At 42.3% G+C, this 15,000-nt stretch overlaps 2 protein-coding genes across 2 annotated transcripts in view; one reads left to right on the top strand and one right to left on the bottom strand.

Moving 5' to 3' along the window:
• Positions 1 to 11,021, top strand: part of LOC307232112 (uncharacterized protein) — a 26,638-nt gene extending 15,617 nt beyond the window's left edge. The window contains exons 8-12 of the mRNA XM_080002993.1: positions 23 to 83; positions 311 to 418; positions 1,183 to 1,272; positions 5,628 to 5,706; positions 10,368 to 11,021. Of these exons, the coding sequence (XP_079859119.1) occupies positions 23 to 83; positions 311 to 418; positions 1,183 to 1,272; positions 5,628 to 5,706; positions 10,368 to 10,387 (358 nt within the window). The 3' untranslated portion in view covers positions 10,388 to 11,021. The remainder of the gene's footprint in view (positions 1 to 22; positions 84 to 310; positions 419 to 1,182; positions 1,273 to 5,627; positions 5,707 to 10,367) is intronic.
• Positions 6,360 to 15,000, bottom strand: part of LOC307231458 (uncharacterized protein) — a 12,089-nt gene continuing 3,448 nt past the window's right edge. The window contains exon 3 of the mRNA XM_080002173.1: positions 6,360 to 10,263. Coding sequence (XP_079858299.1) covers positions 7,300 to 10,248 — 2,949 coding nt within the window. The 5' untranslated portion in view covers positions 10,249 to 10,263 and the 3' untranslated portion in view covers positions 6,360 to 7,299. The remainder of the gene's footprint in view (positions 10,264 to 15,000) is intronic.

The raw sequence follows: 15,000 nt of genomic DNA, 5'->3' as shown, positions 1-15,000 counted from the left end.
AACCTGTCTCCCTCCCTCCCAGTGTGAAGACACTTCCTCTCAGTGTTGAAGACAGACGGGCGTGGCACGCTCACGCTGCAGAGGTGAGTTGGAGCTGAAGGTGGCGCTAGAGATAGAAATGCGATGTTTCCATGTTTTAAAGTTCAAAAGTTCTCAAATAAAGAAAAAAACAAGAAAAACCCAGATCAATCAAAAATTCTTCTGTGTTTTCTTGACATGTGTGTGTGTGTGTGTGTGTGTGTGTGTGTGTGTGTGTGTGTGTGTGTGTGTGTGTGTGTGTGTGTGTGTGTGTTCCCAAAATTCCCAGCAGCTGGGTGCTGCTAAACTCACTGCGCTAACGGACAGCGTAGGCTCCAGGAAGCAGCTTTTTGGGGGAGAGAGCCGGACCCCACCCGGGACCCGGACACCCGGCCCCAAGGTACCGGACACTGGGAGGCTCCCAGTGGAACCAGTACATAGTACAGAGCAGGGGCAGGAAAAATAAGAACACATAGTTCCTCTGAAATGTAGTGGTTCAGGTGGATGCTGCCCCCTGGTGGATCCACTGGGAGACACTGTTACAGTGTACTGGATAGAACACTGGCAGAAAGTGATACTGACGCACAGGAAGTGATTTAGCAGCGGTTATTATATTATATTATATTATATTATATTATATTATATTATATTTATATATATATCGATTTGATATATTTTATATTATATATTATAATATATTATTATTGGAGGCAGAAGATCCGCTGTGCCGACCCTTAATGGGAACAGCCGAAAGAAAAATAAGAAGACATTATATTACATTGAATTAAATTATATTATTTTATATTTTATGATATTATATTATATTATATTATTTCATATTATATTATATGATATTATATTATATTTTTTATATTATATCATATATTATATTATATTCTTCAAGATTCAAGATTCAAGAGGTTTATTCGTCACATACATATACATACTTTCATAAATATATGCAGTGAAATGTAATTTCACACACTTACACATACATAAATGTATTGTCTTTCACATCATATTATAATATAATATAATATAATATAATATAATATAATATAATAAAATATGACATATCAGTTGAATATGATATGATATAGTATGGGTTAGTATATATGTTTGTATAATATAACACATCAACCATGAGTTGATGTGTTTATACAGGATGTGAATTGTGGAGACGTGATGCAGAAGAAGAACATGTGGGAGAACATGAGAGAAACAGGAGGAAGAGGAAGAGAGATGAAGAGCATGGTGAGACACACACACACACACACACACACTAACACACACACTGACACATACACACTCACACAGAGGATACACACACACACACACACATTAACACACACTAACACACACTGATACACAAAGACACACATACACACACACACACTAACACACACACTGACACATACACACTCACACAGAGGATACACACACACACACACACACATTAACACACACTAACACACACTGATACACAAAGACACACATACACACACACACACTAACACACACACTGACACATACACACTCACACAGAGGATACACACACACACACACACACACACTAACACACACTGATACACAAAGACACACACAAACACACACACATTAACACACACTAACACACACTAACACACACTGATACACAAAGACACACATACACACACATACACAAACACACACACAACCACACACACAGAGGATCCACAAACACACACACACACACACTCACACACCAACACACTAACACACACTGATTGTGTCCTGTTCTAGACTGAACATAATAGCTACCTAATTGCTACTTGACAAACTTACTGATTCCTAAAACGTAATGCAGTAAGTAAAATACTGTAGAATAAAATAGAATAAAATAAAATAAGAACTCAAGGGTAATGCAGGGTGGGGGTGCAAAATAGATGAAGGGAATAGATTTATGTATATGAAATGGACTTATGTATATGGGATAGGCTAATTATGTAAATACAGATATGTGCATTAAAGTGGCATGTGAATAAAGTGAGGTAGTGTTTGTAAGATATACAGCACAGTATACAACAGTACGGCGCAGCAATACGGTAACACCGAACAACCCAGAACAGTGACACAGTATGCGGTACAGTATGCTACATACAGTACAGTAGGTAGTGGAGCCTATGTGTGTGGCTCAGTGAGGACCCCTGGTGAGGTCAGCGTTGACAGTTCTAATGGCTTGAGGGAAGAAACTCAGTCTCTGTTCTCGCTGTGTGACTGCGGAGGCGCTTGCCTGACCGCAGCAGCTGGAACAGTCCGTTGTTGGGGTGATGAGGATCCTTCATGATCCTGCGGGCTCTGCTACTACACCTCCTGGTGTATAACTCCTGCAGGGAGGGGAGGGTAGTTCCAGTGGTACGTTCAGCTGAACGCACCACCCTCTGCAGGGCCCGCCTGTCCTGAGCAATACAGTTCCCAAAGCAGGCAGTGATGTTGCCTGACAGGATGCTCTCCACTGCTCCAGAGTAGAAGGACTTGAGGATCCTCACCGAGACCCGGAATTTCCTCAGCTGCCTGAGGTGGTAAAGACGCTGCCTCGCCTTCCTCACCAGAGTGCCTGTTTATAAAGTCCATGTTAGTCCTCTGTGATGTGGACTCCAAGGTACTTGAAGCTGCTCACCCTGTCGACAGAAGTCCCATTAATCACCAAGGGCGTGTGCGTCCATAGTTGCAATCCTCACCCAAAGTCCACAATCAGCTCCTTAGTTTTGCTGACGTTCAGGTGGAGGCTGTTGTCCTGGCACCAAAGTGACAGGTCAACCACCTCCTCGCGGTAGGCCTTCTCATCGCAGTTGGTGATCAGGCCCACAACAACGGTGTTGTCAGCAAACTTGATGATGGTGTTGGAGCTGGACCTGGCCACACAGTCATGTGTGTACAGGGAGTACAGTAGGGGGCTGAGGACACAGCCCTGGGGGGATGCTGTGTTAAGGGTGAGGGAGCTGGACATGTGCTTCCCCACCTTGACCACCTGGGGCCGGGCTAAGCGGAGTATTCAGTCCGAGCTCCTTCAGCTTGACAGCCAGTCTGGAGGGACTATGGTGTTGAAAGCTGAACTGTAATCGATGAACAGCATTCTCACATAGGCCCCCTTCCGGCCATCCAGGTGCGTGAGCATGGTGTGCAGTACCTGGGAGACCGCGTAATGCGTGGATCTGTTCTGCTGGTACGCAAACTGCAATGGGTCCAAGGTGCGGGGGAGGGAGCCTGCAGCACGGGGGCCCCGCAAGGAACGGTCTTGGCACCTTTCCTCTTCATTGACTGGACTAGTCACATACATGCACTTTATAAGAAGGGTCAGAGCAGACTCTATCTGCTTAGAAGACTTAGGTCCTTTGGAGTGCAGGGGGCTCTTCTGAGGACCTTCTGCGACACCGTGGTGGCATCAGCCATCTTTTATGGAGTGGTCTGCTGGGGCAACAGCCTCACCACAGCTGACAGGAAAAGACTTGATAAACTGATCAAGAAGGCCAGCTCTGTCCTGGGGGACCCCTGGACCCAGTGCAGGTGGTGGGAGAAAGGAGGATGATGGCTGAGCTGTCATCCATGATGGAGAAACAAACCCCACCCCATGCATGAGACTGCCGGCACTGGAGAGCTCCTTCAGGCTGCTTCACCCAAAGTGTGGGAAGGAGCGTTAATGCAGGTCCTTCCTTCCTGCGGCTGTTACTGTATAACCAACAGTGCAGCCAGTAGAACAACCACACACACACACACACACACACACACACACACACACACACACACACACACACACACACACACACAGACAGACACAAACACACACACACACACACACACACACACACACACACACACACACAGACAGACACAAACACACACACACACACACACACACACACACACACACACACACACAGACAGACACAAACACACACAGACAGACACAAACACACACACACACACACACACACACACACACATATAAACACACACACACACACACACACACACACACACACACACACACACACACACACAGACAGACACAAACACACACACACACACACACACACACACACACACACACACACACACACACACACACACAACTGTGAAAAAAATGGTATTATCAAAAAAGAAAAAAAGAAAGTCAAGATATGTGCAATACACTTAGTACCATCTGCTTCCTACTTATGGTGATTATTTTATAATTTGTATGTTTCTATATATTTTGATTTGCTCTTTATTTTCTGCTGTCCCCTTATTGCTGCTGGAACGATGTAAATTTCCCCGTTGTTTGACTAATAAAGGTTTATCTTATCTTATACACACGCACACACACACACTAACACACACACTAACACACACTGAAACACAAAGACACACATACACACACACACACACACACACTGACACAAACACACACAGAGGATGCACATAAACGCACACAGACACACAGACACACACTGATACACAAATACACACTAACACACACACTAACACACACACAGACACACTGACACACAAAGACACACATACACACACAAACACACTCACACAGAGGATACACATAAACACACGCGCACACACACACACACACACACACACAAACACACACACTAACACACACTGATACACAAAGACATACATACACACACACACACACACACTGACACAAACACATACACAGAGGATGCACATAAACACACACAGACACACACTGATACACAAAGACACACTAACACACACACTAACACACACAGACACACTGACACACAAAGACACACATACACACACACACACACACACAGACACACAGAGGATACACACTGACACACAAAGACACATACACACACACTGACACACACTGATACACAAAGACACATACACACACACTGACACAAACACTCACACAGAGGATGCACATAAACACACACACACACATACAGATACACAGACACACACTGATACACAAAGACACATACACACACACTGACACAAACACTCACACAGAGGATGCACATAAACACACACACACACATACAGATACACAGACACACACTGATACACAAAGACACATACACACACACTGACACAAACACTCACACAGAGGATGCACATAAACACACACACACACATACAGATACACAGACACACACTGATACACAAAGACACATACACACACACTGACACAAACACTCACACAGAGGATGCACATAAACACACACACACACATACAGATACACAGACACACACTGATACACAAAGACACACACACACACACTAACACACACTGATACACAAAGACACATACACACACACTGACACAAACACTCACACAGAGGATGCACATAAACACACACACACACATACAGATACACAGACACACACTGATACACTGATACACAAAGACACATACACACACACTGACACAAACACTCACACAGAGGATGCACATAAACACACACACACACATACAGATACACAGACACACACTGATACACAAAGACACATACACACACACTGACACAAACACTCACACAGAGGATGCACATAAACGCACACACACACACACACACAGTGTGACCTTTGACCTCTGCGTGCAGGAAGCTCCTGGAAACAGATTTAAGTTTGTCGTGACTGGACACGGAAAGTACAAGAAGATCTGTGTGGGCGGAGTCCAAGGTGAGGATGAACTTTATACAACTTTATTTGATTGAATTATATTTAATTTCATTTATATGATATTATTGTATATGATATTTTATTATATTATATTATATTAAATAATATTATACTATTATATCATATTATTTTATATTATATTATCATATATAATGTTATTATCATATATTATATTACATTATATTATATTATATTATATTTCAAATTATATTATCATATATTATTAAATATTATATTATATTATATTATATCATATTATATCATATTATATTATATTATTATTATATTATATAATATTATCATATATTATCTTATTTTATATTATATTATATTATATATATAAAATTATATTGTATTATATTACTGTATATTATATTGTATTCTACTATATTATTTTATATTTTATTATGTTTTGCAAATATCAATATTCTTGTGATCTCTATATTAATATTTTGAGTAAAAGTCTCAGTTTTTATGCTTTTTACGAATGAAAAACATCTTCTGATACTTAACTTACAATATTTTCTTCAGATCAATTCACAAAATGTGAAACCAAAATAAACTCATTTTTTGAGGTATTCTCAGCTTCGAATCAAAGCTGAGAACATGTCAAACATTGAAGAAGTTTTTTTAGGAAACAGGACGAAGCAGAGAACGGTGCTGAAGAGACTTTAATGAGAAGAGGAAGAAGCAGCTTCTCTGTACCGAGCACATCAGGCACCAGCAGCATTTCAACTGTATCTCAATATTCTAATCATCATCTAGAAATGTATTAAAGTGTGTATTTAATACGTGTATACACACAGTATCTGTATTTTACTGCAACTACAACTGTACACTCATCGTCCAAAGTAGAAACAAGTAGCACCAGAGGAACAAGACGTTTAAATAAGTACACATCTCAGTACTGACCCAAATATCTGGTACACATCTCAGTACCGAGCCAAATACCTGGTACACAACTCAGTGCTGACCCAAATACTCAGTATACAACTCAGGACTGACCCAAACACCTGGTACACAACTCAGTACTGACCCAAATACTTGGTACACATCTCAGTACTGACCCAAATACCTGGTACACAACTCAGTACTGACCAAAATACCTGGTACACAACTCAGTTCTGACCCAAATACTCTGTACACATCTCAGTACTGACCCAAATACCTGGTACAGAACTCAGTACTGACCCAAATACTCTGTACACATCTCAGAACTGACCCAAATACTCGGTACACAATTCAGTACTGACCCAAATACTCGTTACACAATTCATTTCAGACCTTCTGGTCAGTCTGACCTCCACACATTCCCCTTAAAAATATCCTGAATATTTAGTAGAAAAACCACCTGACTTCCTGTTTCCTTCCACTCAGAAGCTGCAGAGAAAGTTCAAATACAATCGTTTTAATGTGAATCTGACGTTAAGACGCATCGTTCTGTGGCTCCACATGCAACAAGATGCAGTTTCAAGTATAAAGTCCAGAGCCGACCTTCTGCTCCAAGATCTAAAGGTGGGACCTTCCATCTTGCTGCTCCACCTGCTCCACCTGCTCCACCTGTAATAAAGTAGCATCTGGTCTAGTCTGACGTCAAGGAGCAGCGAAGCCCCTCGCTGTTCTGTTAAAGTCTTTCGCTTCTTCATCTTTGTTTTTGCGGCCGATCAGGGCCATCTCGAACACGGTGGAGATCTTGGTGAGAGGCCGGGAAGCCGCTTCCTTCAGCTTCTTGGCATCGAACCTGGGGCTGAAGAGCAGCACGGGGAGCCGGTGGGCGAATGCCGGGATTTCCTTTGGTTTGTCCCTCTTCCCTTCATCCTCTTTCCCTTTCTCCTCCTCGCTCATGTTCATCTCGATCTGGTGCATGATGTTCTCCTTGGTGGAGAACATCTGGAAGAGCATGGCGTCCCACATCTTGGTGGCCTTTGGCGCCTCGCTGCTCGCCGTCGCCCCGTCGTCACCGGACTTCCCATCGGTCTTCTCCTCTTCTGCTTTAGCTTCAGTCGGCGCCGTTGCAGAGTCTTCCTTCTCCAAAGCCACCTCTGGAAACTTGGGCTCCTCCTGTTCCACCACCATGTGCTTCTTGAGACGAGACCAACCGCTCATCTTTGACTTCACTCCCATGGGCTTCTGGAGGACTTTGAGAAGGGGCTTAGCTGCAGAGAGACAATCAGATTTGTTATATTTTCCTTGTTCCTCTGCTGGAGCTGAGGCTTCAGGGCTTTGAGCTTTGAAGGCCTCTGCTATGGCTTTGGGGATTTCGGACGGCTCCGCCCCTGTCTCTGCTCCGGCCGCTTCTTTGGCAACCAGGGTTTTACCTTGAACAGGTTTTGTCATTGCATCTTTACATTTTGTGGTGGCATGCACAGAATGCATGGCAGGAGGTCTGGCCACCTCTGGACGGGGAACCTCTCTCACTTCTGGTTTGTCTGTTGGAGGTTTAGCTGTTGGACTTTCTTGAGAGAATGTTGGTTCTGTTGTTTTTGGAACCACACTGCCAAATTCACTTGTTTTGCTGGAAGTGCTTTCTAAGGTATCAGACGCTTGTGAAACAACAATAGTGGGAGGCACTGCTACAGGGGGCCCGGAGGAGGTCTCCTCACTTCTGAGACAAGCTTTGTCCACCTTTTTGGAAGATTGTTCAGCAGCTAAAATCTGTGATGGTACACAAGGCGTTCGAACCTCCTCAGATGGCACTTCTGTCGTTCGAGCGTCTTCCTGCATTGGAGACTTAGACCTTGAGAGACCAAAGGCTGGGGCATAACTTTGAATTCCACCATGAGCAACATATTCTGCTGGTGTCAACCCCCTGTACGTGGACCTGGGCGCCCTGGCTGGTGTTTTAGGTCTTTGAGATACTCCAGCTGTGGCTTCCTTAGACAGAGCACCATGTGTAGGAGTCTTTGGTCTTTGATACCCTAGAGTCATGGGTTTAGACTCCTGGTATGTTGGAGTCTTGGGCCTCTGGTAGGCAGGTGTCAGCGGTGCTAACGGCTGTGGCACCTCATATGAAGGTGTTTTAGGCCTCTGGTAGCCACATGACGTCACCAGCGGTATTTCTGACTCTAATAATGGAATTTCAGGCTTCTGTTGACCCTGTGTAGCTGCTGGGACCTCCTGTCCTGTTGGTTCAGGTACTGAAGCTTCCAGCTGAGCAGCCTGTGCTTTCGAAGACACTAGGGTTGGGGCTTTATCGAGAGGCATTTCTGCTGGTGTTATGTCTGAATGAATGTCCCCATTTAGAGTAAAAGTATCACTTGATACTTTCTTAATGGGCTCAGCAGGTGTCACATTCTGGGAAGACGAACTGGCGGCTGTTGTCGGTGTCGTCGTCCTCTCTGGCTCAACTGTGATTGGTGACACCGCAAACAGAAGAGGATTAGGTTTGGATATTTCAAAGACTGGTGTTTTAGCCCTGGTCACATGAAAGGAGGGTGTTTTTGACCGCCCAGAGGGAGTTCTTGATGCTGGAAACTCATACGTTGGTGTTTTAGCTCGTTTGATGTCGGATGTTGGCGTGGATCTTCTGACTTCAGATGCCGGCGTTCTAGCTCTGTTGGTTTCCGCTGTGGGTGTGGAGCCTCTGCTGATCTGCGATGTGGGACTTCTGCTCCCTGCATCAGATCCCATCGCCAAAGTCAGAGTTAAACCTCTTCTGACCTCCGGCGTGGGAGTCATCCCTCGTTTTGTCTCTGCAGTCTGTGTTTTGCTTCGAGGTAGAGCGCTGCCGATGAAGGTCAGTCCGGCTGAGTCATACACCGGCGGGGTCCTGGACGTCTCGTAATATGACGTGTTTGCAGTGTACATCCGGATTTGAGGGACATCAAACATGGGTTTGGGTGATTTTGAGGTTTCAGTTGCTTTGAACGTGGGGCGAGGACTTCTCGGTTTCGCCAGCGGGGTCAGCACAATGAGAGGCCGGACCACGGCCTGACTTCTTTTGTCGGGCACAGGAGCTGCAGCCTTCAGCAGGGGGGTTGCTACAGGCCTCGCTTCAACATAACCTTCAACTGGCACAGGAGCCAACACTGACACTGCCAGTGTTATCATCTCAGGCCTGGAGGCTGGTGCTGCTGGTCTGGGCCCAGCTGCCTGGCCCAAGGGGGAGGGGGCAGAGCCAGCCAGTGGGGGAGAAGAGGAATCCAGTGTTACATGATGGGACAGAGAGAAGGGCGGCTGGGGGGAGAACCTTGCTGGTCTGCCACCATACCCCGCCCTGTGGGGGTAGGGGGAGGCCACGTGCTGGTAGAGAGGCCTGACGCTGAACCTCGGGGGCTGAAGAGCGCTGTACCGGGGGGTCTCGGGGGTCTTGGGGGGGGTGGAGTGCTCACTGTGCTCCAAGTCAGCCTCACTGACGGGTGAAAGGCTGGAGCGGAACGGTGCGGCCATTTGGGAGGCCTGAGCGGAGACCTTCTTTTTGGCGCTTCGCTTGAGGAGCTTCTGCAGCCTAAGGTTGTCTTTCCTGGGCTTGGGAAGCAGCGGGGGCGGGTAGTGCTGCGACAGCAGCCCCATTGAGGGGGCAGAGCTAAAACTGACCAACATGACTGTCTCCTCCCCCTGGAAAACACAAGCAGAGTAAGGTTAGATGTCAGTATGGAGAACGCAGCTCGTGCTACTTTCAGAATCCTTGACTCGCTAATTTGCTCTTTGCTGTTTTTCAGACGTCGACAACGAACTCTGAGGCTTCACAAGAAACGATGCTTCACCTCTTCACCTGACCTCGCCTCTTCACCTCTTCACCTGACCCGCCCCTTCACCTCTTCACCTGACCCGCCTCTCCACCTCTTCACCTGAACCTGCCCCAGACCTCACCCCTTCACCTCGTCTGACCCTGAACCCGTCCCTGCACCACTTCACCTGATCCCTCCCCTTCACCTCTTCTCCTCGTCTGACCCTGACCCCGCCCCTTCACCTCTTCAGCTGAACCCGCCCCTTCACCTCCTGATCCAAACCATTGAACATTTAAACCTTTTTATTTTTCTGGGTTTAGCTTTCTGTCTAGTTTCATATTTTCCTTAATGTCGAGTCACTGAGATGTTTCTTGTTCTTTTTCTTTTTCCTATTCCAGGTTTATATTTTGTATTTTGAATAATCATTGTATCATGAAAAACAATTGATGTTTGGATGATTCCATGACGGCAGATCTGAATAATGTAATTTTTATCTTTTCCATCACATTTCCAAATGAAAACAGATGGAACCTTCAACTGGATTTATACTATTGCAAACATTTAGACCTGAAATACCAAGTATTTCATTATCAATGTTTTTCTTTTCCAAGTATTATCTTTTTTGAAAATAAATATAGTTTTTGTACTTCACATCTGGTTGTGTTGAGCTCTTACTTTCTACATTCAATTGACAGAAAATCAACACATCTGATCAAATGTGTTGATTGAACCATAATGAACTGAACAGCAACAGACTCCATAGAGTCTATATGTATTTAACATGACTCCATAGACTCTGGATGTATTTAACATGACTCCATATAGTCTATATTACATTACATTTAGCAGACGCTTTTATCCGAAGCAACTTACAATTGTTCAAACACCGACGGACGCAGCCATCAGGAGCAATTAGGGGTTAAGTGTCTTGCTCAAGGACACTACAGCATGCTAGCAGGAGGAGCCTGGGATCAAACCAGCAACCTTTAGATCACTAGACCACCAGCTCTACCGCTTCAGCTACCATCCCATATATATACATATATAGACTCCATAGAGTCTATATGTATTTAACATGACACCATAGAGGGAGGCAGAGTCTGGACCGGTTCTTTCCATAAAAGACAAAATGCTTCACTTTCCAACAATAAATCAGTAGCTTCAGATCTGGATCAGTCCCAATGAGCACAGAGAGTTTAACGTGGTGTCCATGCCGGTCGTCACATTCGCTCCCCGTCCATTTGTTTGTTTGTTTGTTCGTTCATTCATTCATTCATTCGTTCGTTCCTTCGTTCGTTCATTCATTCATTTGTTCATTTGTTCATTCACCCATTCATCTGTTCATTCGTTCATTAATTCATTCAGTCATTCGTTCGTTCCTTCGTTCGTTCATTCATTCATTTGTTCATTCATCTGTTCATTCGTTCATTAATTCATTCAGTCATTCGTTCGTTCATTCCGTCATTCGTTGCGATACTGTGTTTAGTTGAGTGGTGCAACACAAAGCTGCTCCCAGCTCTGCACAGAAGCACAAGATGGTTCAGAGCTGAGCAATGAAAGACTTGAACTGGAAGAGTTTCTTCCAGGGTCACTGCACAGGGTCAGCTCCCTAGTTCTACTTCTGGTCCCAGTTCTACTTCTTGTTCTACTTCTAGCTCTACTTCTACTTCTAGCTCTACTTCTACTTCTACTTCTAGATCTAGTCCTACTTCTACTTCTCCTTCTACTTCTAGTTCTATTCTACTTCGAGCTATACTTCTTGTTCTTCTTCTAGTTATTCTTCGAGTTCTAGTTCTACTTCCAGTTCTACTTCTAGTTCTGTTAGTTCTTCTTCTTGTTCTAGTTCTACTTCTAGGTCTTATTCTATTTCTAGTTCTACTTCTAGTTCTAGTTCTACTTCTTGGTCTTTTTCTAGTTCTAGTTCTACTTCTAGTTATAGTTATACTTCTAGTTCTACTTCTGCTTCTAGTCCTAATTGTACTTCTACTTCTAGTTCTTCTTCTACTTCAACTTCTAGTTCTAGTCTACTTCTAGTTCTACTTCTAGTTATTCTTCAAGTTCTAGTTCTAGTTCTTCTAGTTCTAGTTCTACTTGTTCAACTTCTACTTCTAGTTCTACTTTTACTTATATTACTACTTCTACTTCTTCTAGTTCTACTTCTACTTCTATGACTAGTTCTAGTCTACTTCTAGTTCTACTTCTAGTTCTTCTTCTAGTTATACTTCTAGTTCTACTTGTAGTACTAGTTCTAGTTCTACTTCTATTTCTAGTTCTACTTCTAGTTCTACTGGTAGTACTAGTTCTACTTCTACTTCTTTTTCTAGTTCTGCTTCTAGTTATATTTCTTCTTCTAATTCTACTTTTTGTTCTACTTCTAGTTCTGTTTTACTTCGAGTTCAAGTTCTGGTTCTACTTCTAGATCTACTTGTAGAACTAGTTCTACTTCTACTTCTATTTCTAGTTCTACTTCTAGTTATATTTCTACTTCTACTTCTAGTTCTACTTTTAGTCCTATTTCTAGTTCTGGTTTTACTTCTAGTTCAAGTTCTGGTTCTACTGCTAATTCTTCTTCTAGTTCTAATTCTAGTTCTAATTCTAGTTCTCCTTCGAGTTCTTCTTCTGGTTCTTCTTCTAGTTCTTCTGGCTCTTGTTCGAGTTCTTCTTCGAGTTCTTCTCGTTCTACTTTTAGTTCTTGCTCTTCTTTTAGTTCTAGTTCTACTTTGAGTTCTACTTCTAGTTATTCTAGTTCTACTTCTTGTTCTTCTTCTAAATCTAGTTCTACTTCTAGTTCTACTTCTAGTCATTGTGCTATTTCTAGTTATAGTTCTTCTTCTAGTCCTAGTTCTACTTCTTGTTCTTGTGCTACTTCTAGTTATAGTTCTTCTTCCAGTCCTAGTTCTACTTGTTCTCTAGTTGTACTTCTAGTTCTTCTTTTAGTTCTGGTTTTACTTCTAGTTCTACTTCCAGTTCTTCTTCTACTTCTAGTTTTACTTCTATTTCTACTTCTAGTTTTTCTTCTACTTCTAGTTCTATTTCTATATCTACTTCTAGTTCTACTTCTACTTCTATTTCTAGTTGTACTTCTAGTTATATTTCTACTTCTTCTAATTCTATTTCTACTTCTACTTCTACTTCTAGTTCTACTTTTAGTCCTATTTCTAGTTCTGGTTTTACTTCTAGTTCAAGTTCTGGTTCTACTGCTAATTCTTCTTCTGGTTCTAATTCTAGTTCTCCTTCGAGTTCTTCTTCTGGTTCTTCTTCTAGTTCTTCTTCTGGCTCTTCTTCGAGTTCTACTTCTAGGTCTTATTCTATTTCTAGTTCTACTTCTAGTTCTAGTTCTACTTCTTGGTCTTCTTCTAGTTCTAGTTCTACTTCTAGTTATAGTTATACTTCTAGTTCTACTTCTGCTTCTAGTCCTAATTGTACTTCTACTTCTAGTTCTTCTTCTACTTCAACTTCTAGTTCTAGTCTACTTATAGTTCTACTTCTAGTTATTCTTCAAGTTCTAGTTCTAGTTCTTCTAGTTCTAGTTCTACTTGTTCAACTTCTACTTCTAGTTCTACTTTTACTTATATTACTACTTCTACTTCTTCTAGTTATATTTCTACTTCTATTTCTACTTCTATTTCTATTTGTAGCTCTACTTCTAGTTTTTCTTCTAGTTCTACTTCTAGTTCTACTTCTACTTCTACTTTTAGTTCTACTTCTAGTTATTCTAGTTCTAGTTCTAGTTCTTCTCCTAATTCTACTTCTACTTTTAGTTCTACTTCTAAATCTTCTTCTAGTTCTATTTCTAGTTCTACTTCTACTTCTATGACTAGTTCTAGTCTACTTCTAGTTCTACTTCTAGTTCTTCTTCTAGTTATACTTCTAGTTCTACTTGTAGTACTAGTTCTACTTCTACTTCTATTTCTAGTTCTACTTCTAGTTCTACTGGTAGTACTAGTTCTACTTCTACTTCTTTTTCTAGTTCTGCTTCTAGTTATATTTCTTCTTCTAATTCTACTTTTAGTTCTACTTCTAGTTCTGTTTTACTTCGAGTTCAAGTTCTGGTTCTACTTCTAGATCTACTTGTAGAACTAGTTCTACTTCTACTTCTATTTCTAGTTCTACTTCTAGTTATATTTCTACTTCTTCTAATTCTATTTCTACTTCTACTTCTAGTTCTACTTTTAGTCCTATTTCTAGTTCTGGTTTTACTTCTAGTTCAAGTTCTGGTTCTACTGCTAATTCTTCTTCTAGTTCTAATTCTAGTTCTCCTTCGAGTTCTTCTTCTGGTTCTTCTTCTAGTTCTTCTGGCTCTTGTTCGAGTTCTTCTTCGAGTTCTTCTCGTTCTACTTTTAGTTCTTGCTCTTCTTTTAGTTCTAGTTCTACTTTGAGTTCTACTTCTAGTTATTCTAGTTCTACTTCTTGTTCTTCTTCTAAATCTAGTTCTACTTCTAGTTCTACTTCTAGTCATTGTGCTATTTCTAGTTATAGTTCTTCTTCTAGTCCTAGTTCTACTTCTTGTTCTTGTGCTACTTCTAGTTATAGTTCTTCTTCCAGTCCTAGTTCTACTTGTTCTCTAGTTGTACTTCTAGTTCTTCTTTTAGTTCTGGTTTTACTTCTAGTTCTACTTCCAGTT

The sequence above is a fragment of the Zeus faber genome (assembly GCF_960531495.2).
Source record: "Zeus faber genome assembly, chromosome: 6".
NCBI lineage: Eukaryota > Metazoa > Chordata > Actinopteri > Zeiformes > Zeidae > Zeus > Zeus faber.
Note: the sequence above shows the minus strand (reverse complement) of the source record. Positions and strands in the feature narration are given on the sequence as shown.